We start from the raw sequence: 24,289 nt of genomic DNA, 5'->3' as shown, positions 1-24,289 counted from the left end.
CCCCGGACCTTCCCGTTTGGGGAATTCATTGATTTCCCTCATCCCAGCCAGCCCTGGGGCTGAGCCACCGCCAGGCCCACCACGTCAGGGCTACCACACCAGCACACAGCAGGCACAAGATGCGTGGGCTCCAGCGGTCAGGGATGCCCAGCACCATGCTACCAAGGCAGCCAGGTACAGCCAGGAGCCCAAAAAGCACCACAGACACCAGGGCACAACCACAGGGCAGGGTCCACCTGAGTAGCTGATCTGGGCAGGGGGAGGCCATGAGGCACAGCAGCAGGGCACCATCTTGGCAGACCCCATCCCTACTCGTGTCTTCACAGGGACCATTGCAAGGACCACCTAAGCCCCTCATGGCATCTTGGGCAAGGGTTTCTGTTGCCCCTCAGTTCTTGACCTAGGCAGGCCCCCCCCCGCGGGCAGTGGGTGAGGGTGGGAGCCTGCTCCACAACAAAGGAGCTAATGTAAACGGGACCCTTATCCCGCGCCGGGCCAGGCTTCCTGCTCCTGACTTCCCGCCGAGATAAGGGAGGCCACACTGGCGCCAGTGCTGCTGCCGAGGACAGGGCATGCAGAGCTTCCCCTGTGCTGGGGCCAGGCACCAGCACAGGCAGCAATGGGGCAGGGTGGGCTCACAGACCCACAGCCACCCCCACAGCCATGCTCTGGTGCCACCAGCCATGACCTTTGCTGCAGCTCCCAGCCAGGCTGGGCCCATTGGAGATATTTTCCTCTAGCTGCTTCCCACAGACTGGAACAGGAAATGGCCAGGAGTGGGGGAGCAGGCAGGCAATGCAGGCACAACCCCAGCCCCCACTCTTGCCCCTTGGCCCCAAGGGACGTGGGGACCCTCAGTCCTGGACAGGGGCAAGGGGTGTGCTGGAGTGTCTTAGTGCAACCCAGGGCGAGGATCGGGAGGTTTGGGGGAGACAACACACACACAGACATTCCCAGAGCTCTGCCCAAACAGACGCAGCCATTCAGGCACTGCACAGGTTTATTGGGGTCTCTGATCAGGGGGAGCACAGGCTGGAGCAGAGTCTCAGCGCCAGAGGTCCGTCAGCTTCATCAGCACAGGGCAACAGGGACAGTCCTGGGGAGGGGAGAGAGGCACAGGGGGTAACAACCCACTGACCAGTACCAAGGCCACACCCTCTCAACCCCCAGAACTGCCACAGCCAGGCCATTTTCACTCCAGGAGCACCATGGTTGGTTTCTGCCACCCCCACACACCACTGCCAGGTCCCTGTCACATTCCAAGCACCATGTCAAGTCAAGCTGCAGGCAGGTCACTCACCCACAGCACCAGGGCAGGCAGGGGCTGACGGGGTCCTGTGACACTGGGGGGTGCCTTCCCTAGTCCAGCAGCTCACGGATGCACCAGCTGCAGAGAAGGAGGTAGATGCATTTCCACAGAAGCCGCAGCAACCAGGAGACCAGGCGCAGCCCAAGGGAGGTGGCAGTGGGTGCTGGCAGTGCCAGTACCCGTGCCACTTGATGGGGAGCACCCTGCAGACAGGCTGCCATGGTGCAGAAGAGGTGCGTGGCCCATGAGGAATCAGCAGGATCTGACACGGTGGGAGAGGCAGCAGTGCTGACGTGTGGGGCCCTGGCAAGCACTGGAACCTACTACATTCTCTGCATTTCCAAAAATCCTACAACAGTGGGTGCAGGGAGGTGGCACAACCTGGGGACCCTTTTGTTCCTCCCACTCCTGCCCCATGGAGCCCTCAGGGCTCAACAAGACCACGTGCCAGTGCAGTGCAGACTGCAGCAGGTTTATTTAGTGCTGACAGGCAGCAACTTTATTCAGTCACTCCCAGCAGCACTCCAGTGGAGGCTCCCAGAGCGTGGCCTTCAGCGGCGGGAGGTGCGCTCTTCTTCCTCATTCTCCAGCTCATAGGCAGGCCGGTAGCTCTCCCGGCCCTGCGCATCGCTACAGCGTAGGGCTGGGTTCTTCTGTGTGTTGGTCATGCTCCCCAGGGACGTGTAGCTGTGGAGGGAAGAAGCAGCTGCAGGACTGCACCCAGGGCCACTGGCCGTGCATGTGAGAAGGGCAGCACTGGGCACTCACCCCTTGTCATAGAGGATACAGTAGGGGACAAAGAGCTTGCGCAGGAATTCCCAGATGTCCCGGTAGGTCCAGTCCTGCAGGCAGAATTGGGCAGGGATTGAGGCAGAGGCAAAAGGCTGCTTGCTCCCTTGCTGCCCAGGGAAGCAAATCAGACCTTCCTGGAGAGCACCTGGGAGAGCCAGATGGTCATCAGAGCACCACTGCTGCTCCCAGCACCTCCCCAAACACAGGGCACCCCCCCAGCAGGCAAGAACGAGCCCTGCCCAACAGCACCAGCAGCCTCACTGCAGCAAGGGGCACCACAGCTGCACAGAGGGGCAGCAAATACTCTGGGAGAGTGAGAATTGTGAGAGAAGCTGTCCAGGATGGGGGTGGATCATTGCTGATTCCCAGCCCCATCAAGTCCCCCTGCCAGGCCCTGTGGCAAATGCTCCAGCCCCAAAGCAAGTGGAGGCCACGTACCAGCAAGGGGTTCACCCGCATGTAAGGGGGCCAGTCGGGGTCTGTCACACACATGGGGGTCAGGGTGCGTGAGTAAGGGTCCGTGCGGCGCGTTCCCATCAGGACAGCCTCCAGCTGTGGCTGCTGCTCCTTCAGCTGGGCCAGAGCCTCCCGGATGGAGCCCTCCACAGTGCAGAGCTGGACCCCGTACCTGCACAGGCAGGTGGGCAGCTGTCTGCAGGCTGCAAGCAGCACTGCACAGCCTCTGGGCAGCAGCCCACCCCACTCTGCCTCCTACCTCTGGACTGTTGCCTGAATGAACTGCTCCATTTCAGGGAACGGGGACACAATGCGAATGTAGAGCACCTGCAGCCTCTCCTGCCTCGCTGGGAACCGCCTGCAGAGAGACCCGGTGCAGCTGGACTCCGACCAACTGGAGGCAAGGCAGCGTCCAGATCCGACCAGCTAGAGCCCAGGAATCCGCTCATTCCCCAGGGTGGAGCCAGCAAGAGCTCCAGAGCCCTGGCCAGAGTCTGCAGGACCCCTCAGCCTTGCCCCAGCCTGGAGCCCCATGCGTGGGTACCTCTGCACAGCAGCATGGACGAGGTGCAGCAGGGCTGTGCAGTCCTTGCCCCCGTTGAAGCCCACGCAGAGCTGGACCAGGCTGTACTGGTCCAAAGCCTCCTCAATCGTCCGTAGGGCTGCTGCCACCTTCTGCCCCAGGGCCGAGCCTGCCAGGACAGGACAGTTGGTGCCTGCCCAGCTCATGTTCCCTTAGCATGGCCCCAGGGCCTAGGGCACTTCACCCTCTGGACACACAGCAGAGGCATTGCTGGTACCACAGCCAACAGCCTGTTCAACCCAGAGATCTGGGCCACAGTGTGACAAGGATCATGAGGGCACTGGGGAACTACAGCACTGCAGCTACTGCTGCACACTGTGCTCTCAGACCCTGCCACCACCAGCCCTAAATGAGGTTACAGGTCCCATTCCCACCTGGGTGGCATGAAGCCCACTGCAGCTGCAGCACGCCTCAAGCCTCCCAGCACAGCACAACAGGCAAGCTCTGCTCCCAGGCTGGTGTTCCCACTGCCCCAGGAGAAGCATGGAAGCACGGAGCTGTGCTGCAGCACCTCTTCCCAGTACCTGACTCAGCCAGGCCATAAACCTCCACAGCTGCTGGAGAGACGCAGTCTTTCACCAACGGCACGGCAACACCCGGTGGCAGCTCCCTCATCAAGAAGCAATACGCTTCCTCCAGGTCCTGCTCTGACTCTGAGTCCAGGGTCAGCTTCACACGGTAGTAGTTGCTGGTCCAGTCTGGGTAGGAGCCCAAGCTGACGCGGCCTCGGAAGGTGGCATCAGCCCTGTCCAGCACCGGCGTGATGAGCATCTCATCGGACGCCACGTAGATGGTGCGGGAGTGGAAGTGGGTCTGTTTGCTGTGAAAGAGGTGAGCAAGGCCATCCAGGGCACGCTCCATCAGTGCCGGGATGCCGGGGAAGATGTAGACGTTGCGCACACTGACCAGCGGGTACTTGAAGGTGCTGCCAGTGTGCCCGTCTGTGCCGTAGTTGAGGCGGGAGGACTCGGGGACGCGAGCCAGCTTCATCTCAGGGCACTGCTCCTCTGTCTTGCCAAAGAACTTGTGCACCATGGCCACCAGCTCGGGATGGAGGACGACCCGCTCCCCAAAGGCCTTAGCCACGGCCTCGAAGGTCACATCGTCGTGCGTGGGGCCGATGCCCCCGGAAGTCAGCACGAAGGTGAAGCGAGCAGCAAAGGTGGCCACCTCGCTGGCGATGGCCTCCACGTCGTCGGGGACCACGGAGATCCGGGCGACACTCACGCCGAGAGCCCGCAGTCGCCGGCACATGAAGAAGGAGTTTGTATCCTGCGTGTAGCCCTGAGGGGACCGGAGACGCCCATGACGGCGGGGCGCCCCGACCCCAGGCACAGGCCCCAGCCCGCCCCCCGCCCGCAGCCCAGACCCGCCACGGGCCGCACCTTGAGAATCTCGTCGCCGATGATGATGATGCCGGCGGTGCTGGCGGATCCCTGGGCCTCCGCTGCAGGGCCCGAAGCAGCCATGGGGCGACAGGCGGCAGCGCACAGAGGCCCGCGCACCCGCCCCGCAGCCCGCAGCACCCCCCACATGGAGCTGCCCGGGCACCTCCGCACACCGCGACACCGCCCCGCGCGCTCACAGGCCGGCCCGCACGTCAGTCACACGGCCCCGCCAGCTCCCATTGGCCGAGAGGCGGGACCTGCGGGACGGAACCATCGCAGAACCGGGTGGAGGGGGTGCCGGTGCAGCTCCGCCTCCGTGGCCGTGCCCGGCGGGCCGGGGCACGTGCCCTCTCCGGTGGGCGCGGGGAGGCTCCCTCCCCCGGAGACCCCGGGGAGCCTCCTCGGGAACCCCCGCGGGACAGACTCCGCGGTACCGGGATCCCTTCGCCCTCCAGCCCAGCTGCCCCCGGCACTGCAGACAGACAGCTCCCAAACATCACTTTATTGAAGCTTTGGAGGCATCGCAACGGGAAGGGCCGCCGGAACCAGGGCCGAGCCGACAAAACGACGCCCAGGCAGCGTCGAGGGTCAGAGGGTGAAGCCCCCGAGAAATGCCGAGGAGAAGGAAGGTGTTTTCTCAGCGTGGAAGGACTGAGAGTTTCGGCAGACCAGGGGCCACTCACTTTTCTGGCTTCTTCGGCAATGGCCGCCGGAAGAGCAGGATGTGGGGCTCTGCGGGGCAAAAGAGGGGGTCAGGCCGGGCCGCCTGGGCGCCACCCGCTCCCCCGCGGGGCTCACCTGGCTCGTGGATCATGTAGTGAACCCAGCCCTGGCTCTGCTGCACGCCCAGGTTCCGCCACTCCGACTCCGACAGCAGGTGGGTCTTGGGCACCAGCTTGGCGATGTCCTTGGGCAGCATCACGTGCCTGCAGCCCCGCACCTCTCAGTCAACACCGGGGCACCCCCAACAACCCCTCATTGCCCAGGACGGAGATTCCCCACCGGAGAGCTGTTAACGGCACCAGAGCCGTGACCCGACACAGAACCCTCACCGCGACCCCCCGAGTTACCAGGATAATTCCCCTCTCGCTTCGTCAGGGAGCCACGACTCGCCCACCGCCCCCCTCCCACTCGCGAGCCGTTAACAGCCTCCCCACCCCACCGTTCTACGCTACCGAGGCATTTCCCTCCCTCAGCCCAGTAAACCTTCACCGAGACCCCTGCATCCTTATCAAGCAGATGTTACCGGGACCCCTTCCCGCTCCGTACCGATACTCAAACTCCTCATCGTCGTACTTGTCGGAGTAGTAGATCTGTTTGTGCGCCATGACAGGCCCGCCGTGCCCTCCCTCGGCGGCCGTTAGCGCCCCCGCCCCCCGCGGCGCTTTCAAACACCGCCGCCTCGCGCGCCTATTGGTCGGTTCCGCGCCGGGGGCGGGGCGAGTCGGCTGCCCATTGGCCGGCGCGCTCGCGACGCGGCGCGAGGCCCGCGCGCGACCGATGGTGCCCGGTGAGCGCGCGCCGGCCGGGGCGGTGAGGGCGCGCGCGGATGGAGGAGGGGGGACCCGCGCCGGGCCCGGGACCCAGGGCCAGGCCCCGCGGTGCCCCCGCGGCCGCAGTGTCGCCGGACTGAGGCCGCTTCGCTCGCCGCCGCCGCCTTCCGCGGAACGAGTTCTGGGCGTTCTGCCGCAGCCGCCCCCGAGACGCCGCCGCTCCCCGGGCTGTGAGGGCCGAGCCGCCCTTCCCAGCTGCCTCGTTGGCCCGGCGTGCGGGAGCCTGGCCGTGGGGCAGGCCCGGACCCTCCCGTGTGTCGCCGGACGGGGGTTGGAGGAGCCGGTGCCGTGCTGAGATCTGGGCTGACCCTCCCGGCGTGGCGGCTGGCTGTGTGTGCCTGGGGCTCCGGCTGGCGGGTCCCCACCCCGTGCGGTACACCGGAAGGACACCGGCTGTAGAGGTGCTGCAGGGTCTGGGGACAGCCCCGAGCCGCAAGCCTGGCATGACCTCCGGCAGGGACGGGGCAGCGGCTGCGTTTGGAGGGTTCCTCGGCCTCTGCGGTGCTGGGGTCTGCCCTCCTGCCCTCTGTGCTTCAGAGTAAGGCAGCAGGGAGTACCTGGAGCCTACCCAGCTGCTGTGGACAGGGGTAGCTGCTCCCCCTTGGAGATCTGTGTCTGCTCTCCAGCAGTGTGTTGTGTCCATCTGTTCTTGCTTCTCGCCTTGAATCTCTTAGATGGGGTCACCCACACAGGTTACAGACCATGGACACGGCTTCCGAGGAGATGTGACCTGGGCCCTGCTTGCCACGTTGGTGCTGCAGAAGTCTGTGGGCAAAGGGCACTTATTTTCCGTACTTGCCAGGGCTGCCCTGGTGTCAGCCTGTACCAGAGGGGCTGAAGATGCCGTCTCCTCTCAGCCAAGGAGGGCTTGAGGATCCACCAACTGCCCTTTGGTGGGGGAATGCATTGGCTGGGCCACCTCTAGCGCTGTGCACAGCAGTGTTCCATCCTCGGGAGGGACACAAATGGGCTTTGGTAAGGCTGAGCACCCTGGGTCCAGATGCTCCTTCCCTGCCACCAGCCTCGGTGCCCAATGTCCAAAGGGCTCGGTCACCACCTCTGCTTGGTGGTGGCGTGGTGCTGCAGGGCTCAATCTCCACTGCCTTGGCCAAGCACAGCCCTCCTTATCTCGCTGCCGTTCAAGCTACTGGCGACAGCTGGCACAGGCAGATAAAGGTACAATTGCTGCCAAGCAGTAAATCATGTCTGCTGCCCTGCACTGCTCCTCTGGCCTGTCCTTGACTGCCTTGGCTGGGCAGTGGCAGTGGGAGTGAGAAGAGTGCTTTGCTTGCCTTGTTTTCCCCTCGCAGAGCTTCCTGCCTCTGCCAGCTCACCCCCATTGTAGACTCTTTCCATGACTCCTGTCTTCACTGGTCCCCTGGGAGGGAGGGACACAGCCCTGGGGGCTCTGTGTATAATTTTGCATCAGGGTGCCAGCTGAAGGGCTGGAGGAGGGGGCAGCTCTGCCCCCCTCGTTGCCTTTGCTCTCCCTCCTTGCGTGTGGCTTTCCAGTACTGGTTTTTGGGCTGGGCAGGGATTGGCTCCAGCACTTTCCTTGGGTCACAGAGTGACTCTAGGCCCCCGATACCACTAGCCAGTGTGGGCAGGGTCCAAGCAGTGCCAGGCTCAGCCTGGTGTTCCTGTCCCAGCGCATCCCATCTCCACCTTCTTTCCAATGGGAAGAAGGTGGCTTCCAGGTTTCTGTTACTCTTTGTGCCAGCCGCATGTCGCGCGGCAGCCACAGCCCCATCCACCTGTGGACAGCATGGAGGAGCAGGGTCTGCCTCCTGGCACCGTGGCCCCCACCCACCTCAGCGGGCTGGGACAGGGCTGGCTAACTCCCTGTTTGTCCCCGAACCGCAGGTCGGAGTGCCAGACGAGAGGGGCTGTGTGTCTCTGCTCCCTGCCCGGGGCCTGCCCTGCCCTCCGCCGGCGATGGAGTATGTGGTAAGGACTTCGGTGGAGGGCTAAGTGGCTTCGGTGGTGGATCCTGCCTGCCTCCTCTGCCTTCTGGGAGGTCTCCGGCCTCTTCCCCACATCTGCACTGGTATCTCCTAACCCCCTCTTCAGAATGAAGGAGAGGTCGCGTGCAGAAATGCATAAATGTTGTTCGATGCTGCTGTGATGCGTGGGGGAAAATCAGCTATTGGCTGGATTTGAGTGTTCTCCTTTGCTTCCCCCCTGCCTCAGAGGTTCAGCATTGGCTGCAGTTGGACAGAGGGGGTCTCCTGCCCAGGGCAAGGTTTGTATGTGTGGCCGCCTGCACCTTGCTGCGATTTCTTGCCAAACCTGAACACTGGTATGTTCAGGCCTCTGACTCAGCTCCCAGTTTTTTTCCAGGGAAGATGGTAGTGGAGCCCTGAGCATCCCCACTCTGCTTCTCTTCCTTGCCCCAGGTGGTGTGTGAAGTCCCAGTCACGGGTACCTGAAAGTAGTACAGGTCCCTCTGTTTCTCATGATCCATTGTTGTTCTCATGATCGTTGTTGTGGTGGCAGGGCACAAGGAGCAGCTGGGCCAGGACATGTCCCCAGAGCTCCTTGGGGGCAGTGGTTGCAGCTGCTCTGCTCATCCTCTGCTGCAGGGGCAGGAGCTCTGCCTGGCAAGGGGAAGGGCTGTGGGATGGGGTTTGGGAGTGCCTGTTCAGGCAGGGCCGGTGTTCTGCGCCTTTGCACATCTCCAGGTTTGCCTTCTGCACTCAGAGCCCACTGGGGGGGAGCTCTGGTGCCCTGAGGTAGACTCTGGGGCTGGGGGGGCTGTGATGGTCCCCAAGGGCTGGGAGCTGTGATGCATCTTGTAACAGGCTGTTGAGTGGTGTGGGCAGACTGGCCTCGAAGGTTCTGAGAAAATCAGGAATTACTCTAGCTTATAAAAGCAGTGATGTGTCTGAGCAGGAGCTTCAGCTGTGAGGCTCAGCAGCCCTTTGCTGCCTGGAGGTGATGGCTGCTCCAAGCCCTGGGGTGGTGGAAAGGGGCCAAGGAGACACTCCTGCACCCTTGCAATTCCCTCCTGCTCTCATCCTGGGGAAGCATCAGGGCTCACAGAGCTGCCGTGCCAGGCAAGCCCAGGCCCACATCAACCAGTCCATCACAGGCAAACCCCACTGCTCCGTGGCCACTTGATGCTGCCCAGCCAGGCTCCCCTGGCAACAGGGCTGCACTGGCCCCTCACCGGGCCAGCAACTTCCTGGCTCCGGGCTTCCTGCTTTTCTTTAGAGGAGTGGTGCTGCGGCCACAGGAAGGTCACAGCATTGAACAGCCGGGGGCCCCTGGAGGGGACAGGCACTTTGTGGAACAGCCAGCACAGGCTCTCTGCGCCTGTGGGACCACCGTGGCTGAGCTGGGGGGGCTGGCCTTCACAGAGCTAGTGTGCATGGCCAAGAAGATGCTTCAGTGACGGGCCCACTCGCGTGTGCCACAGCCCCTCGCATCACGTAGGTGGCAATTTCCAGCCCTGTTGTGGCTTTCCTTTCCCTGTCCTCATGGCAGTGTGCCAGGCTTTGTGGCACACTGCAAGTGGGGCAGGCAGCTGCCAGTGCCAAGCAGTGCTGGGTGAAGGCTCCAGTCAGGGAGAGCCTTTTCCTTGGCCTGGATTTACCCAGGTTTGGTTTGGTGGACAGAGCACCTGGTGGTTCGGAAGGATCTGGCTTGTGATGCGTCGGGGGTTGTGCTCTGTCTGAACTCCTTGCCTCGTCCTAGAGGGGATGGGGGAGCTTTTGTCCCTCAGTGGGACCAAGGCTGCGGAGGGCAGCACAGTCGGGCTGGCCCAAGTTCCTGCTGCGTGCAAGTGCGTCGAGGACAGGGCAACAGGGGAGACCTGCCCCTGAGCCCCCTGATCCACAGGTGGGAGTTTCGCCCTCCTCCCCGAGGCTGAAGGGGCCAACTTTGCCCCCAGCACGTTCTTGCCGCCCGCTCCCGCTAGCTCCGCCTGTGACCTTGATTTTTCTGCTCCAGATAAGCGCTGCGTCCCCTCCCCTCGCCGGGAGCCCCTCCTGCGCTGCGCCCCAGCCCCAGCGCAGCCCGCGCCGCGGGCAGAGCCTGCCCCGCCGCCTGTGAGTCAGCACAGCTCTTCCGATCAGCCGCAGCCCCTTCATCTCTTCTCCCGGGAGGAGCAGCTGGGATGCGGGAAGCAGCAGCGATTAGCTGCAGCCTCTCCCACAGGCTCCCCACCACGGCTGGGGGTTTGTGCTGAGCCCTGCCTTGCCCAGCGCACAGCCTACCTGTATCCTGCTCCTGGCCGTCCTCTTTCTCCCACCAGCCCTCCAGGCAAGATCTGTGCTCTCAAAGGACTGCATGTCCCCGTATTCCTGGAAGCTGCGAGCACCGGTGTCATCTCAGCATCGCTGCTCCCCCCCGGCAGAGCCCGGCAAGCCAACGGCAGCTGCTCACCGCCGGCACGTGGGTTGCGTGGCGCTGGCTGCCACAGAAGGACCTCGTTCCCTCCTGGACACTGTTCGGAGCAGGGCTGGGATGGGCTTGGATGCGCTCTGTGTCTGCCTCATCTCCGGGCTTTAAATATTCATGCTTTTGATTTTCTCTTAGTGGGCAGTGGCACAGGGGCTGGAGTGAGCTGTGGGGCGGAGGGTGGCCGTGCTGAAACGAGCAGGGCAGAGGGAGCTGGAGCTGGTCCTGGATGAAGACAATGGGTTTTGTTGCTGGCCCGGTGTTGAAGTGGCGAGGGGCTTGAGGACCTCCAGGCTGGGGCCAGAGCACTCTGAGCTCCCCTCCCTGTGCCAGCGGCTCCCCAGGGTGTCGCTGCGGCCCCGTTTCCTCCCTGCTGTAGCGCGTTGCTCTCAGTCTGAACGGATCTGCACGTCCTTGCTGCCGCCGATCACGACTGATCGGCCGTGCCTGCACGGTGCTGGGCAGCCCCTGGACCTGCTGCCCGGCGTCCCAGGCCCAGCTCTCCCTGCCAGCCATGTGGGGCTGGTGTGGACCTAGCGCAGAGTTCAGCCGAGGCTTCTGCTTGGGGGCAGCTTCCCGGCGGCTGCAGGCACTCGGACTCTCCGTGGGGCCCCTGTGAGGCCCAGCTGGCTGCATCCACCCTACTGCCACTCGGGACAGGGCGGCTGTGGCCCTTCTCACCTGCCTCCAGCATGGATCTCCTGCAAAAGAGCAAATACAGCCACCTGCGGAACGAGTCTGTCTCCTCTCCGGAGGAGGCCATGGCAGGCCTGGGAGTCCTGCCCTCCCCAGTGGAGTCCCTTGCAAGCATGCAGTCTCTGCCTGGTTCCCTGTCCTCCTCCCTCAGCCACGCTGCACCTCTCGGGGAGCTCTCACCCGAGTTGGAGGAGAGCCCTACCACCCTCTGCTCCTTCTTCCCCAAAATGGCCAACCTGAAGCTCTCCAATCCCGCCAACTTGCTCAGCTTGCGGGGCTCTGCAGCCAGCAGCAGCCCAGGGGAGCCTGGTCCCCCTGGGATGCCAGCACTAGTGCCAGGGGGTGGTGCCAGCCCCGGCTCAGTGAGACCTGTCACTGTCTGTTCCCAGGATATGAACAAGCTGAGCTGTGGGAAGAAGACGCGGGTGGAAGGCGGCCAGCTGGGGGGTGATGAGTGGACCCGCCACGGCAGCTTTGTCAATAAGCCCACCCGTGGCTGGCTGCACCCGGATGACAAGGTCATGGGCTCTGGGGTCTCCTACCACGTCCGGGTGAGTGCTGGGGAATGGGGGAGACTGAGAAGGGTCACTGTGGGGATTTGGGGACCTCCTGGTGGCAAGATGTACCAAGCTCTTTGGGGAGGGGTGGGGGATAGGGGGGGCAGTGGGCAGTGGGATTCCCAGGGAAGTTACTGCTGCAGAGCCAGGGTGCTTGAGGCCCTAGCCCCCTCCCTGGGTACATGGGTGACAAACTCCATGGCTGGCCAAGCTCACCTTGCTCTCTTGCACAGTACATGGGCTGTGTGGAAGTGCTCCAGTCCATGAGGGCTCTGGATTTCAACACCAGGACACAGGTGACCAGGTGAGCTCTGCCTCTTCCCAGGGGCTGCTCCTTTTGGGGAGGGGTAAGGAAGTTGTCTGAGCCCTAGGTGAGCCCCTTGTAGCACGTGGGGGTTTCAGTGGGGGCCAGGGGCTGCTGCAGCCCATCAAACACTAATTCCAGTGCACTTTGCCTGCCCAAAGAACCCCAGCTGGCACTGCCTGAGAGCTTCCACTTTGTCACCCTGTCTCTCCTATGCTGATCCCTGTGTCCCCACTGCCCCGAGTGCTGTGGCTGCAGGGGTCTTAGGGCAAGGCAGGCACTGTGGGGGCTGACCTTTCACTGCACTCCCTGCAGGGAGGCCATTGGGCTGGTATGTGAAGCTGTGCCTGGTGCCAAGGGAGCCGTGAGGAGAAGAAAGGTGAGGCCTGGCTGGGAAGCTGCTGGGGGAGCATTTGTGGCTGGTTTGAGCACAGGGCCAAGGACCAGATCCCAGCCCAGCTGGCAGTGCTGTGCTGGTCAGCCCAGGGCTCTGATTCCCAGATGAGGCTTGGGCCAGGGCCACTGGTGAGAACAAGGTGCCCATCTCTGCTGTGGAAGCAGTGGGATGTGCTCTGTCCTCCTGCTGCTGGGCTATCTGGTCTGGGAGCCCCTTCTCTATGCTACCATTTGCCCCTAGCCCTGCAGCCGCTCCCTGAACTCCATCCTGGGCAAGAGCAACCTGAAGTTTGCAGGCATGCCCATCACCCTGACCATCTCCACCAGCAGCCTCAACCTCATGGCCTCAGACTGCAAGCAGGTGAGAATGGGGAGGAGTTGGGTTGGTTTTGGACAAGCAGGAATCCTCATGTAACTCACCCCAGATCTTGCTGGGGCAGGGGATGTCCCCAACCTCCCCAGGGAATGTTTGGATGGGCTGTGAGATGAGTGCTCACCTCCCCACAGTCCCTGGGGCTGAAGAGGTGGGAGGAATATCCCATGTGCTTTGTGGGATCTCTCCTGGAGACGCTGAGACCCAAGTCCCCTTGCCTGGGGCCAGATCTCCTGGTTTTGACCCCACTCCCAGTGATGTCCCAGTCTTTTTCCTGGTGCTCTGTGGCTCATAACCAGGGCTCTGCAGGATTTTGAGCCCCTGTGGCAGGTCAGCCCTGGGAGGAGCAGGATATGCCACCCCTGGGTGGGTGACAGGGAATTCCTGGCTGTGTCCAACGAGCTCTCCTCCTTGCAGATCATTGCCAACCACCACATGCAGTCTATTTCCTTTGCATCGGGGGGAGACCCGGTGAGTACCCGGCAGGGTCCCCATCCGTGCCCTGTGCAGGGGCCTGTCCTGCCCTCTGCCCAGCTCTCGGGCCCCATGCTCCCCAGCAGCCCTGTCTCACTCTGCTGTCTCACCCACAGGACACAGCTGAATATGTTGCCTACGTTGCCAAAGACCCCGTCAATCAGAGAGGTGAGGGTGCTGCAAGGGTCCTCGATGCCAAAGCCCCACTTTGGAGGGGTTCAGGATCAGCTCAGCATAGGGGGGGAACTGGGTGACCCCTAAGAAAGCTCTGGGGTGTACAGGGCAGGCTCAGGGGTGGAGAACCTTGGTGCTGGAGTTCCACAATCCCACCCCTTCATTTTCTACCCAGCCTGCCACATCCTGGAGTGTCCTGAAGGCTTGGCACAGGATGTGATCAGCACCATCGGGCAGGCCTTCGAGCTGCGCTTCAAGCAGTACCTGAAGAACCCTCCAAAGCTGGTGACCCCCCACGACAGGTGAGAGCAGAGTTATGTGACAAGGAGGAAGGTGGTTTTGGAGAGGGGATGCAGCCATGGCTGCTGTCATGGGCTTATCTGTGCTGTGCTCTCCCAGGATGGCAGGGTTTGATGGCTCTGCCTGGGATGAAGAAGAGGAGGAACCAGCCCCGGATCACCAGTACTACAACGACTTCCCCGGCAAGGAACCTCCCATTGGGGGGGTCGTGGACATGCGGCTGCAGGATGGGGCTGCTCAGACCCCAAATCACTTGGGTGCCACACTGGTGAGGCTCTGGGCATGTCCTCTTGGGGAGGCACCATCTTATAAGGGAGTCATAGGGACCCTGAGTGGGCCATGGGTTCTGCTGAAGGTTATTTGTGTGTCTCTGGGGTGTGGGGAGCAGGAAAGGGGATGGGGGCTCATCTCTGCCTCTCCCTGCAGCCTGTTGGCCAGTCATCCGGTGGGGAGTATGACCCCCAGAAGCAGCATGCTCCTGCCCAAGGTAATGTGATGGGTGTCTCCATCCTCTTCCATGGACCCCAGTACTGTGATGGTGGGCACTGGTGGGGGGCCAAGGTGGGCTTGAAGCCCTGCTGACCACAGTGCTCCTGGCAGCAGGGAGAGAGAAGTACCCAGCTCCAGCAGGCACGTCTGGCCGCACAGACCTCTTTGATGACCCGTCCTACGTCAACGTGCAGAACATAGACAAGACACGCCAAGCTTCAGCCTCTGGCACCCCCGCCACAGCCAACGGCAGCACTCAGAGGGACCTCTTCGACATGAGTGAGTGAATGGTGGCTGCAGCCAGGGCTGTGGGTAGGGCTGTGGGCTTGGTCATGGTCCCCCCGCTCCTCTCTCTTTGCAGAGCCCTTTGAAGATGCCCTGCGTGTGCCCCCCTCTGTGCCTGTGGCGCTGCCCCCCGCCCAGGTGGTGGCCTCCATGGAGGAGCAGCTGAGACGGGAGCCCTGGTACCATGGGAAAATGAGCCGCAAGGAGGCTGAGAAGCTGCTGAAGGTGAACGGAGACTTCCTGGTGCGGGAGAGCACCACCACCCCGGGCCAGTACGTGCTGACTGGCTTGCAGGGTGGGCAGCCCAAGCATCTGCTGCTCGTCGATCCCGAGGGAGTGGTGAGTCCACACAGGGGGCAGCAGTGGGGGTCCTAGGGGTTACAAGAGCCACCAGAGCATTGGGGTTCTGCACTGCTGCTCAGGGGATAACTCTGGGCTGGCTCTGGGGATGGACAGGGCCTGGCAGAGCATGGGTTTGAGAGTGCAGCCCCAGGTCTGTGCCCAGCCCATGCCATGGAGGGTGGTAGCTCTGGCCTCACGTGGGCACTGACAGCCTCCTGAGCGCCCCTTTTCTGGCCCCCCAGGTGCGGACAAAAGATCATCGCTTTGAGAGCGTCAGCCACCTCATCAGCTACCACATGGACAATCACCTGCCCATCATCTCGGCCGGCAGTGAGATGTGCCTGCAGCAGCCAGTGGAGAGGAGACTGTGAGCGCCCGGGGACCCCAGTGCACGGCACCCCCAGTGCGCAGCCCTCTGGCCGTGTTCGTGCCCCAGGGAGCCCTCAGACTCTTCCAGGTGCTCCACCCAGGACTGAGCATGGACTTGGCTGAGGACAGGGCCTCTCTCCTTTCACCACACGGAGCTGGTGGCCATGGGGGCTCAGGCTGTGAGTGCCTGCAGGGTAGAGAACGGTTCTTGTAAAGCCCATGCCTCTCCAGCTCCAGCCTTTGCAGAGCAGCTCAGCTCCTACCAAAACCCAGCCCTGCTGTTGTGCCACAGCCATTCTTGTGCTCACCAGCACGGGCTCAGGACTGGCAGGCTGAGCCCCCCGAGCCAGAGGCAGCCTGTCCTTATCTCTGGCCCCTGGGCCAAGGAGGGGGCCCATGGGGGGCTCCGCTCCCCCAAGCACGAGGCCCTCGACTGTACCGGATCACTTTACGTGTTAACTCTGTGCCTTGACCCCGCAGGTCCCACACTCTTATGCAAGGGCAGGGGCTGGTTACAGAGCCTCCCCCGTGCTCCCAGCACCCTGTACCCCCTCCGTGACATGCTTGTGCTCCAGGACGCGTGCCACCACGTCCCCTTCCTCCCTGCCCGTCCCGGCTGGGCAAGGGCAACTCTGGCAGCCCCGGGGGTTTGGCGGGAGGACCCCCTGCATGCACAGTGTAACTCCCCCAAGCCAAAGCGCAGCCCCGCCCCTCGCAGCCCCAGGCCCCTGCCCCGCTATACCAAAGGAACTGGCGGTTGTATTAAAGTTGGTATTTCTCTAGGCCTGCCTGCTGTGAGCTGGGAGGGGTCGCTGTGGGCGGGTGCTCCCCTTCCCCCCGGACCTCGTACGTGGTTTGTCCCGTCTGGTTCCCCCTCCCATCGCGCTGCATTTGGTTTGGTCTGACCGGCGGGTGGGGCGGGAGCCTGCGGTGATTGACACGTCTAGCGCCCGTCGTCCCGCCTCCCGCGCGCTGTGATTGGCCCCGCGCGGGTTCCGGTTCCGGTCGGGCCATGGCGGCGGCGCGCGCGCTGTGAGGGCTATGGCGGCCCCGCACGCAGAGAAGCTGGAGGGAGCGGTCCCGGCCCCGCCGGCCCCGCCGGGGCCCCCGCACCCCGCGGGCAGCGCTGCCGCCGGCGGGCCCGGCCGGAAGCAGGGCAAGGCAGGTGAGCGCGGGGGGACCGGGACCGGGGTGGGTGGGGGTCGCCCCGGCTCCGCTGACGCGGCCTCGCTTGTCCCCGCAGGGCTGCAGATGAAGAGCCCCGAGAAGAAGCGGCGCAAGTCCAACACGCAGGTAGGGCCGGGCTCGGGGCGGCGCGGGGGCCGGGGACGCGCCGCAGCAACCCTGACCGCCACCTTCTCCCCGCAGGGCCCTGCCTATTCGCACCTCTCGGAGTTCGCCCCGCCGCCCACGCCCATGGTGGACCACCTGGTGGCTTCCAACCCCTTCGAGGATGATTTCGGGGCCCCCAAGGTGGGGGCGGCGCCTGCCCCCTTCCTGGGCAGCCCGGTCCCGTTCGGCGGTTTCCGCATGCAGGGGGGGATGTCGCCGCAGGTGCCCCCCGGTTACGGCGGGGGTCCCCAGCCCCTGCGGCGGCAGCCGCCCCCGTTCGCCCCCGGGCAGATGGGCCCGGCCTTTAGCATGCCCCCCCAGAATCCAAACTACGTGCAGCCGGGGGGCTTGACCTTCGCCGGGCAGCCCTTCAGCCAGCCCCTCGGACAGAACTTCAGCCCCCCTATGGGGCAGCTCATGCAGGGGCCTGTCGCGGGCTTCGGGCCCATGATGTCCCCCACTATGGGGCAGCCCCCCCGGGGGGACATGGGACCCGGGCCAGCCCTCAACCCCCCCGGGGGCCCAGCAGTGGCTCAGCGCTTCAGCCAGCCCAGCAACCTCTTTGGACAATCGCCCATGCAGCGCCCCGGGCAGAACATGCCCCCGCTGCCCCCCACGGCCAGTCCCTTCCCTGGGGCGGACCCCGGCTTCCCTGCTAGCAGCGAGGAGGGGGGCAAGAACCCTCCCCCCAGCACCTTCGCCCAGGAGCAGCACTCGGGCTCCCCCGCCACCGTCAACGGGGCACAGCCCGGCTTCGCCCCCAACAGCGCCGGCCGCGGCGCCAGCACGCCAGAGACCAACAGCCTCCCGCTGCCGCCCCCCGGCAAGGCCAGCGGCGCCTCGGGCCACCAGCCGCCGCCCGGGCTCGTGTACCCCTGCGGGGCCTGTCGCAACGAGGTGAACGACGACCAGGACGCCATCCTGTGCGAGGCCTCCTGCCAGAAGTGGTTCCACCGGGAGTGCACGGGGATGACCGAGAACGCCTACGGGCTGCTCACCACTGAGGCCTCTGCCGTCTGGGCCTGCGACTTCTGCCTCAAGACCAAGGAGATCCAGTCGGTCTACATCCGGGAGGGCATGGGACAGCTGGTGACCGCCAACGACGGCTGAGCCACCGTTCAGCCGCCATGTACAGCTTTCCCCGCTGATTTAGGACCAAACACCCATTTTTTGTAGCTGTTGTCCCCCCCGCCAGCCAGAGAGCCACTGCTGTGCGCTGGCTGTGGCTGCTCACCGGACACTGCCTGGCACCGGGACCTACCAGGGGACCGGGCACGGTGCTGGCCGTGCCGGTGTCAGCCTTTTGCTGTGGGCAAGGCTCTGGCCCCGGTGCACCGGCTTGGTGAGGGCTGGGGTTCCCTGGTGCTCCACAGTGCTGACCCCAGTTAGGTCATTACCCTTGCAGGGGGCGCCTCCTGGGCTGTGCAGCGCTCCTGGTGTCCCCTTCCACATTCATGGGGCAGTGCCGGTGCCCCCTGCTCCGGTGCTCGGGATGGTCCCGGTACCCGCTCCCCACCCCAGCTCCGTCCGTTTTAGCCAGTCGTTAATGGAAATTTTTGTACCGTCGTTATAAAACTCTTAAACGCGCGTGTCGGTGTCTGTCCGGGGTTGTCGGTGTCTGTCTGGTACCGGATTGGGGGTGGGGGAGGGGGTGTTCGGTACCGGCGGGGCCGCGCCCGCTGTCCCCGCCCCCTCCTCGCGACGCTGCGGCGCGGGCTGCGATTGGCTGCTGGCGTCACGTGCGCGCCCCGGCTCGGGGGCGGCGGCGGCCCCGGGGAAAGTTCCCGGCGGGACGCGGCGGGCGCAGGTACCGGCCCCGGCGGGAGCGCTGCCCTGCGGGCCGGACCGGCGCCGGGACGGGGCTGAGGGCGCGGGCGCAGCTCGGAGAGGCCGTGGGAAGCGGAGAGGAGGGGGCTGTCAGCGGCGGGGCTGTCACTCCCAGGCCGGTTCTGGGTCCCGGACGGGGGTGGGGGGGAAGAGAGGGGCGGGGGCTGCTCGAGACCCCCGCCCGGTGCTGCCGCTTTGTTGTGGGGCGGTGGGATCCCGACCGGGGCCCCTGGTTTCCCCACGCCAGGCCCTGCGTCTCCCGTCCACCTGCTGGGTCGCATCATGGGCTAAAAATACCCCGCGGCGGCAGCTGTGTCGGGGGGGTGCAGCCGCAGAGCCGGAGCCCCGGGACGGCTCCCTGAAAGCCTCCCAGCTACGGGCTGGAGGGACTGGCTGGCACCGGGATTGTGGCTCTCCCGGTCACGTGCGGCCGGTCCTGGGAGCTGGGTCGTGTCCCGCTGTCCGTGTGTCCGCCCGTCTGTCCCCTTGCAGGTAGCGCTGGACTGTCCCTATGGCGGAGAAATTGGATCCCCGAGATGAAGAGAGCAGCTGGGTGCTGGCGGGAAGTGAGGTGAGGGCTCACAACCCCCAGAGCAGACCCTCACTGCTTGAGATCTCCAGGGCAACATGCCAGAACTGAGACCCCATGCCTTGGGGCCCTTAGGACAGCCCCCCAGAGCTGGAGACCCCCGGGCACACCCCCCCAGTGCCCACCTGGGGCTGCAGGCATATGGAGGTCGGGGTTAAAGGTGTCTCTCCCTGTGTACCCCCTTCCCCTAGGGTCTGCCCATTGACACGGTGGGTCCAGAGCAGGACTCAGCCTCCCATGGGTCTGACGATGAGGAGCCAGAGGAGGAGGATGAAGGCACCCAGGATACAGTCACAGGCAGGCAGCCACCAGGGGTATGGGGCAAGCCTGGTGTCACCTTCCTGTGCCACTGTCTCATCCCCATGCTCTGCCTCTCTCCAGCAGTGACTGCCAATGGTGCCACTACCTTCCCCAGCCAGACCTTGTGCCCTGAGGGCAGCGGGCAGGGGGTGAGTCAGACCAGGGGGCTGGGGGTGAGCTGGAACTGGTGGGCTGCTCCCCACACAGGGATACCCCGTGCTAGTGCCTGTGTCTGCAGGACCCAGAGAAATGTGAGGACTCCAAGGCAGAGTCTGCCCTGAATGGCTCTGCAGAGCCCAGCGTGTTGGAGGGCGATGAGCAGGAGGAGCTGAATGCTGAGGCTGAGCCACAACCCTGCCCTGACACCCCCCAAGCAGGTCAGGCCTCACAGGGGACTGGCCTGGGGGAATCTGTGCTGGCAGTGTTTAGGCGTAGACCCTCCCTGGAGGTCCCCCCCGTCTCCCCCTAGGGCCAACACCGGAGGACGTGTCCTGCACCAGCAGTGACGATAACACCGAGGGGCTGCGGTGGCGGCCGGGCCGCAAGCCCCATCCTGAGCCCCCCACTGTCACGCCTGCCCCACACCGGGGGACAGCAGACACTGGTGATGATGGGCTCAGTATGAGAACGTACCTGCTGGGTGCCTTGGCGCTGGTTGTTGTGGGGCTGCTGATCATCACTGGTAAGTGAGGTCCCAGTAGCCAAGGCCCCAGGGACAGGGTGGGGTCCAGACATCCCCCTCATTGTCCCCTCCTCTCCCCAGGTGGTATCTACGACGTGGCAGATGGTGAGTAGAGGCAACTAGCCCATCTGGGCAGGGGGACATTTTGCGCCAGCCTGGACATTCAGACCCATGTCCTTCTCTGCAGGGCCTGTGGAAAGTGTGGGGAGCTGGGACTTTGCTGCTGGGGAGCAGGAGTCACTGCTGTCCATAGACAGCAATGTAAGGAGGGGTCTCAAGCAGGGCGAAGTGAGGGCAGAAGGTGTCCTCAACACCCCCAGGGCTCCCAACCTTCCTGTCCTCCAGGACTCCCAGCAGAAGCCCCCTCTGCCAGATGATGGGGGCCCGCAGAGCATGGAGTCCATGAGCCAGCTCCTGGACAAGCTGGCCAAAGAGAACCAGGAGATCCGGCTCATGCAGGCAGAGCTACAGGTTGGTGCCCAGTACCACGTCTCTGTGCTGTGTCCTGGTGCTGCTCTCCCGCTGCCACCTCTTTCACAGCCCCCCAACCTTGCCCCAGGCCCACAAGGAAGATCTGCAGGCACTGCTGCACAAGAGTGAGGGCGCCGCGGCCGCGGCCGGGGCGCAGCAGCAGAGTCTGGCCGCAGAGAACGCGCGGCTGCGAGCGGCGCTGGAGCGGGAGGTGACCGCGCTGCGGGAGGCCCAGGCTGAGCTGCGGCGCCTGCAGGCCACGGGGGCCCCAGGCAGCCCCAGGGAGCCAAGGGCAGAGCAGGCACGTGCCACAGGCGTGCCAGGGCACGGCAAGGCCGCGGCACGGCGGCGCGGCAGCCTGGATTCACTGCGGCAGGAGCTGGCGGACACCCTGGACCGTGCACGGGGCTCTGGGGATCTCAAGGGGCTGGTGGAGGAACTGAGCACCCTGGAGCAGCACCTGGCCCAGGTGCTGGAGGCAGACGGGTCGGGGTCCTTCTCCACACCCTGGAAGAAGCCATCCAAGGTGGAGAAGGAGAGCAGGTGGCACAAGCAGCATGGTGCCAGGGGGTCCCCCCACGAGCACGAAAGGAGAGAGCATGGCAAACCCCACAAGAAGGATCCCCGAGCCCCCCGTGAACACAAGCCAGGCAAAGCCTGGGGGAAGCCAGGCTCAGCCTCCCACAGCCACCCCCGGCACGATTCCCGTGAGTTGCCCTGGCTCAAGCGGTACCGGGCACCACAGGGCTGTTCTGGGGTGACTGACTGTGCCCACAAGGAGGGCCAGGAAGTGCTTGGGGTTGCACTGCAGCCGGTGCAGAAGGTGCAGTTCCTGCAACTGCTGGAGAGCTTCATGGGGCAGCTGGGCTTGGGGAGGCAGTTTGGGAGGCTGGCACCGCGGCTCGACGGGGCCTTTAGGGCTGACGGTGTCTTTGCGCACGACCGCCTGCGGTTTGTCGATTTTGTGGATGATGTGGAGGATCTGCTGGAGGATGTGGCGTGGCAGGAGCGGGGCGACAAGGAGGCGGCTGATGGCTTCGAGGAGTACATGCTGCGGCACTACAGTGGGTGAGCTGGGGTGGGTGGTGCCAAGAGTCCCCAGGGATTCCCCCCTACTGCAGCCCATCACATTTTCCTTTCTCTTGCAGCACCTCCGGGAACGTGTGGAGCCAGAGAGCCCCAAGGCAGCATGGCACACGTGGGTAGAGCCAGGGGGGCAGTAGTGTGCCAGAACCCCCACACAAGGGCTCCCCACATGCTGTTTATGGGGTCTAGGGGTGACCAGCACACCCTGTAGGGCCAAGTAGGGCCACATCCCTAACCAAATGCACTGTGTGACGCTGCACTGCCACCATGAATAAAGTCACCGCTGGGCAGAGCTGTGTAGATGTGGGGAAAATGGGGGTGGGGGGAAGGGAGGGTGCTGAGGGAAGAGGTCTGCAGAAAGGGGGGTTCAGAGGAGGAATAGGGTGTGTAAGGGGAGAGCAGAGGAGACTGAAGTGCTGTGGGCAAAGGTGCTGTGAGAGGGAAGGAAGGAGTGCAGGGAGGAGGAAGGGCTGCTGGGGGAGAGGGCGTGCAGATGAAAAGGCGGGGCAGAGAGGAATATGCTGTGTTGGAGGGGAAGGGGGTTGCTGGGGGAGAAGAAAGGGTATTGGTGCTGAGGGAAAATGGGGATTTAGAGGAGGAACAGTGAAGAGGAAAGGGAGTACTGGAGGAAGTGAGGGGCAGTTGAAAAAGTGGGGTGTGGAGGGGGCACAGGAATGTTGAGGAGGAAGGGTGCTCGGAGAGAAAAGAGGGTACTGGGGGAAATGGATGCTGGGAGAAAGCGGGGTGCAGAAGAGGAGTAGGGAAATACAGATGCTGAGAGGAGCGGGGTGCTGGGGAAAGGGAACGTCAGAGGAGACTGGAGGGTGTGAGGAGGCAGTGGGGGCGCTGGGGGAAGGAAAGGGCGGGGGCAGAGGGGCGCGGGGTACCGGGGCAGGACCCGCCATGTCCCCGGGGCTGCCCCGCCGCGGGGCCGGCTCTGCCCGGCAGGGGGCGCCGTGAGCCGGGCGGGCTGCCCGGGGCGTGGTCGGGGGCGTGGTCGGGGCGGGGCCGGAGGCGCCCATGGCGGCGCCGCGCGCGGTGCTGCTGCTGAGCGGGAAGAGGAAATCGGGGAAGGATTTCGTGGCCGAGGAGCTGCGGAGCCGGTACCGGGCGGGGCGGGGCTGGAGCCGGGCGTGGAGGCGGGGAAGGCACGGCGGGCGGGGATGGTACTGGAGCGCAGGGAGGCCGGGACTTGGCCGAGTGGAGCCGGTGCCAGTGCCCGTCCCGCTCACCCCTCTCCCGCAGGCTGGGCCCCGATGTCTGCACCGTTCTGCGCCTCTCCGGGCCCCTCAAGGAGCAGTACGCCAAGGTACCGAGCCGTGTCACACCGCGCCGAGCTGTGCCAGGACACTGCTGTGCTGTGCCGTCCCAGCTCGTACCGTGCCACACCGTGACGTACAGTGGCACCATCCTGAGCTGTGCCGGACAGTGCCGTGCCGTGCCATGCCACGCTCGTACTGTACCACACCGTGACACACAGTGCCACACCATCCCGAGCTGTGCCAGACAGTCCGCGTTCTACCGCGTGCTGTGCCGTCCCACGCTCACACCGTGCCGCACCGAGCCGTGCCGTGCCACGCTGAGTTGTGCCAGGGCATGTGCTTTGCTGTTCTCTGCCGTCCCGTGCTCATGCCGTCCTGCACAGGGCTGAGCTGTGCCCTGCCCTGCTGCGCCGTGCCGTGCCATGCTGTGCTGAGCTGCACCACGCCGAGCCGTGTCAGGACACGCTGTGCCAAGCTGTGCCATCCCACGGCCATGCTGTACCACACCGTGCCAAGCTGTTGCGTGCTGTGCTGTGCTGTGCTGAGCCATCCCGTCCCGCCGTGCTGTGCTGAGGCGTGGCGTGTCATGGCAGCCGTGGCCGTGCCACGCCACGCTCGTTGGGCCGGGCAGTGCCTACTGACCCCCCTTCCCCACAGGAGCACGGGCTCGACTTTCAGCGCCTCCTGGACGCCAGCGCCTACAAGGAGAGGTTCCGCCAGGACATGATCCGCTGGGGCGAGGAGAAGCGCCGCGCCGACCCCGGCTTCTTCTGCCGGGCAGCAGTGCAGGGGGCGCTGCAGCCGGTGTGGGTGAGTTCTGGGGGTGCACAGGGGCCCTGGGGGCACAGGCCGGGTGCTGACCGAGCCCCTGCGCAGGTGGTGAGTGACACACGGCGCCTCTCAGACGTGGAGTGGTTCCGGGCCGCCTACGGGGATGTGGTGCAGACCGTGCGGGTGGTGGCTGCTGAGGAGACGAGGAAGAGGAGGAACTGGGTCTTTGTCACTGGTGAGGAAGTGAGGGGCAGCTTCGCCTAGTGTCACACCAAATCTGGGGCTGCCCACTGGGCACAGGTCTGCTGCCTCCACTACCCTTCCTTGGCAGTGGGAGCAAGAGGCTTTGGATCAAGGCCCCCACCTCTGGGGGGTGAAGCCATGGTGGGGGTACAGACAGACACATCCTGACCATCCCTGGGGCCCCCCTGGGCTCTGTGCTACCAGGGGTGGACGACGCTGAATCTGAGTGCGGCCTGGACCAGGGAGTGGCCTTTGACTGGGTGATCACCAACGACGGGGATGAGGTGGCCCTGGGCGAGCAGCTGGAGGTGCTGGTGCAGTCTGTCCACAGGAGCCTATAGCTCCATGTCTCTCCACTGGGGCTGGGGGACTGCATCATCCCCCTTCCCCCCAGCCCCTCAGCATCTCCACCTCCACCTCCTGCTGATGCTTCCTCTTCTGGAATAAAGCTCTGACACTGAGAACCGCTGCCACGCTGGGCCTGT

The 24,289-nt window shown here is 64.5% G+C and overlaps 6 protein-coding genes across 18 annotated transcripts; 4 read left to right on the top strand and 2 right to left on the bottom strand.

The window, feature by feature from the left end:
- Positions 1–954: 954 nt before the first annotated feature.
- FLAD1 (flavin adenine dinucleotide synthetase 1) lies at positions 955–4,812 on the bottom strand. Of its 2 annotated transcripts, XR_005952117.1 has the most exons (8): positions 4,526–4,812; positions 3,665–4,424; positions 3,102–3,249; positions 2,817–2,915; positions 2,540–2,729; positions 2,078–2,151; positions 1,301–1,996; positions 955–1,096 (listed from the first exon to the last, which is right to left on the bottom strand). XR_005952117.1 is itself a non-coding variant. In XM_041397349.1 (7 exons), the coding sequence occupies exons 1-7, from the start codon at positions 4,673–4,675 to the stop codon at positions 1,861–1,863; spliced, it is 1,557 nt and encodes a 518-aa protein (XP_041253283.1). In that variant the 5' UTR covers positions 4,676–4,812; the 3' UTR covers positions 975–1,860. The 2 variants fall into 2 exon arrangements, 1 of the variants encoding a protein (XP_041253283.1); XM_041397349.1 differs by having other exon boundaries at positions 975–1,996.
- CKS1B (CDC28 protein kinase regulatory subunit 1B) lies at positions 4,741–10,426 on the bottom strand. Of its 6 annotated transcripts, none has more exons than XM_041397352.1 (3): positions 10,299–10,426; positions 5,332–5,454; positions 4,741–5,260 (listed from the first exon to the last, which is right to left on the bottom strand). In XM_041397352.1, exons 1-3 carry the CDS (start codon positions 10,409–10,411, stop codon positions 4,741–4,743), a joined length of 756 nt encoding a protein of 251 aa, XP_041253286.1. In that variant the 5' UTR covers positions 10,412–10,426. The 6 variants fall into 6 exon arrangements, with proteins under 6 accessions (XP_041253286.1, XP_041253288.1, XP_041253287.1 ...); XM_041397354.1 differs by having other exon boundaries at positions 5,332–5,537; positions 10,299–10,391; XM_041397353.1 differs by lacking the exon at positions 10,299–10,426 and adding an exon at positions 5,798–5,990 and having other exon boundaries at positions 5,332–5,537.
- SHC1 (SHC adaptor protein 1) lies at positions 6,010–16,023 on the top strand. 3 transcript variants are annotated; one of them, XM_041397348.1, is made up of 13 exons: positions 6,010–6,038; positions 11,568–11,729; positions 11,969–12,039; positions 12,355–12,418; positions 12,677–12,796; positions 13,226–13,279; positions 13,399–13,450; positions 13,632–13,758; positions 13,856–14,024; positions 14,183–14,243; positions 14,357–14,524; positions 14,607–14,869; positions 15,115–16,023. In XM_041397348.1, the coding sequence occupies exons 2-13, from the start codon at positions 11,571–11,573 to the stop codon at positions 15,241–15,243; spliced, it is 1,437 nt and encodes a 478-aa protein (XP_041253282.1). In that variant the 5' UTR covers positions 6,010–6,038; positions 11,568–11,570; the 3' UTR covers positions 15,244–16,023. The 3 variants fall into 3 exon arrangements, with proteins under 3 accessions (XP_041253282.1, XP_041253281.1, XP_041253280.1); XM_041397347.1 differs by lacking the exon at positions 6,010–6,038 and having other exon boundaries at positions 10,542–11,729; positions 14,360–14,524; XM_041397346.1 differs by lacking the exon at positions 6,010–6,038 and having other exon boundaries at positions 10,542–11,729.
- Positions 16,024–16,145: 122 nt separating this feature from the next.
- Positions 16,146–18,185, top strand: PYGO2 (pygopus family PHD finger 2). The gene is made up of 3 exons (XM_041397350.1): positions 16,146–16,406; positions 16,485–16,534; positions 16,610–18,185. Exons 1-3 carry the CDS (start codon positions 16,283–16,285, stop codon positions 17,681–17,683), a joined length of 1,248 nt encoding a protein of 415 aa, XP_041253284.1. The 5' UTR covers positions 16,146–16,282; the 3' UTR covers positions 17,684–18,185.
- A 121-nt stretch (positions 18,186–18,306) lies between these two features.
- Positions 18,307–21,818, top strand: PBXIP1 (PBX homeobox interacting protein 1). Of its 5 annotated transcripts, none has more exons than XM_041397343.1 (11): positions 18,307–18,380; positions 18,893–18,971; positions 19,181–19,286; positions 19,374–19,438; positions 19,528–19,666; positions 19,759–19,971; positions 20,053–20,076; positions 20,159–20,232; positions 20,317–20,442; positions 20,531–21,506; positions 21,591–21,818. In XM_041397343.1, exons 2-11 carry the CDS (start codon positions 18,912–18,914, stop codon positions 21,737–21,739), a joined length of 1,932 nt encoding a protein of 643 aa, XP_041253277.1. In that variant the 5' UTR covers positions 18,307–18,380; positions 18,893–18,911; the 3' UTR covers positions 21,740–21,818. The 5 variants fall into 5 exon arrangements, with proteins under 5 accessions (XP_041253277.1, XP_041253275.1, XP_041253276.1 ...); XM_041397341.1 differs by having other exon boundaries at positions 19,513–19,666; XM_041397342.1 differs by having other exon boundaries at positions 19,371–19,438.
- A 586-nt stretch (positions 21,819–22,404) lies between these two features.
- Positions 22,405–24,268, top strand: PMVK (phosphomevalonate kinase). Its single transcript, XM_041397359.1, has 5 exons — positions 22,405–22,631; positions 22,774–22,837; positions 23,448–23,600; positions 23,667–23,796; positions 24,009–24,268. Exons 1-5 carry the CDS (start codon positions 22,549–22,551, stop codon positions 24,143–24,145), a joined length of 567 nt encoding a protein of 188 aa, XP_041253293.1. The 5' UTR covers positions 22,405–22,548; the 3' UTR covers positions 24,146–24,268.
- Positions 24,269–24,289: the final 21 nt, after the last annotated feature.

Source organism: Onychostruthus taczanowskii, unplaced genomic scaffold, assembly GCF_017590055.1.
Source record: "Onychostruthus taczanowskii isolate IOZ18803 unplaced genomic scaffold, ASM1759005v1 scaffold138, whole genome shotgun sequence".
Lineage (NCBI taxonomy): Eukaryota > Metazoa > Chordata > Aves > Passeriformes > Passeridae > Onychostruthus > Onychostruthus taczanowskii.
Note: the sequence above shows the minus strand (reverse complement) of the source record. Positions and strands in the feature narration are given on the sequence as shown.

Bases quoted from the DNA above. Each gene is read 5' to 3' on its own strand.
- CKS1B (XM_041397352.1), bottom strand. From the start codon at position 10,411: ATGACACCGGTGCTCGCAGCTTCCAGGAATACGGGGACATGCAGTCCT. The intron at 5,455-10,298 runs GTAGGCTGTGCG...GCGGGGCTGCAG, and splicing joins CGGCCAGGAGCAGGATACAG to GCACGTGATGCTGCCCAAGG. The intron at 5,261-5,331 runs GCCAGGTGAGCC...TTTGCCCCGCAG, and splicing joins GTTCACTACATGATCCACGA to AGCCCCACATCCTGCTCTTC.
- PBXIP1 (XM_041397340.1), top strand. From the start codon at position 18,912: ATGGCGGAGAAATTGGATCCCCGAGATGAAGAGAGCAGCTGGGTGCTG. The intron at 19,287-19,370 runs GCAGGCAGCCAC...GCCTCTCTCCAG, and splicing joins CACCCAGGATACAGTCACAG to CAGTGACTGCCAATGGTGCC. The intron at 19,439-19,512 runs GTGAGTCAGACC...ACCCCGTGCTAG, and splicing joins CTGAGGGCAGCGGGCAGGGG to TGCCTGTGTCTGCAGGACCC.
- PMVK (XM_041397359.1), top strand. From the start codon at position 22,549: ATGGCGGCGCCGCGCGCGGTGCTGCTGCTGAGCGGGAAGAGGAAATCG. The intron at 22,838-23,447 runs GTACCGAGCCGT...CCTTCCCCACAG, and splicing joins TCAAGGAGCAGTACGCCAAG to GAGCACGGGCTCGACTTTCA. The intron at 23,601-23,666 runs GTGAGTTCTGGG...GCCCCTGCGCAG, and splicing joins GGGCGCTGCAGCCGGTGTGG to GTGGTGAGTGACACACGGCG.
- SHC1 (XM_041397346.1), top strand. From the start codon at position 11,175: ATGGATCTCCTGCAAAAGAGCAAATACAGCCACCTGCGGAACGAGTCT. The intron at 12,797-13,225 runs GTGAGAATGGGG...TCCTCCTTGCAG, and splicing joins TGGCCTCAGACTGCAAGCAG to ATCATTGCCAACCACCACAT. The intron at 14,244-14,356 runs GTAATGTGATGG...TGCTCCTGGCAG, and splicing joins GCAGCATGCTCCTGCCCAAG to CAGGGAGAGAGAAGTACCCA.
- PYGO2 (XM_041397350.1), top strand. From the start codon at position 16,283: ATGGCGGCCCCGCACGCAGAGAAGCTGGAGGGAGCGGTCCCGGCCCCG. The intron at 16,407-16,484 runs GTGAGCGCGGGG...TTGTCCCCGCAG, and splicing joins CCGGAAGCAGGGCAAGGCAG to GGCTGCAGATGAAGAGCCCC. The intron at 16,535-16,609 runs GTAGGGCCGGGC...TTCTCCCCGCAG, and splicing joins GGCGCAAGTCCAACACGCAG to GGCCCTGCCTATTCGCACCT.
- FLAD1 (XM_041397349.1), bottom strand. From the start codon at position 4,675: ATGTGGGGGGTGCTGCGGGCTGCGGGGCGGGTGCGCGGGCCTCTGTGC. The intron at 3,250-3,664 runs GTACTGGGAAGA...CTGTCCTGGCAG, and splicing joins TTATGGCCTGGCTGAGTCAG to GCTCGGCCCTGGGGCAGAAG. The intron at 1,997-2,077 runs GTGAGTGCCCAG...TTCCCTCCACAG, and splicing joins TGTATCCTCTATGACAAGGG to CTACACGTCCCTGGGGAGCA.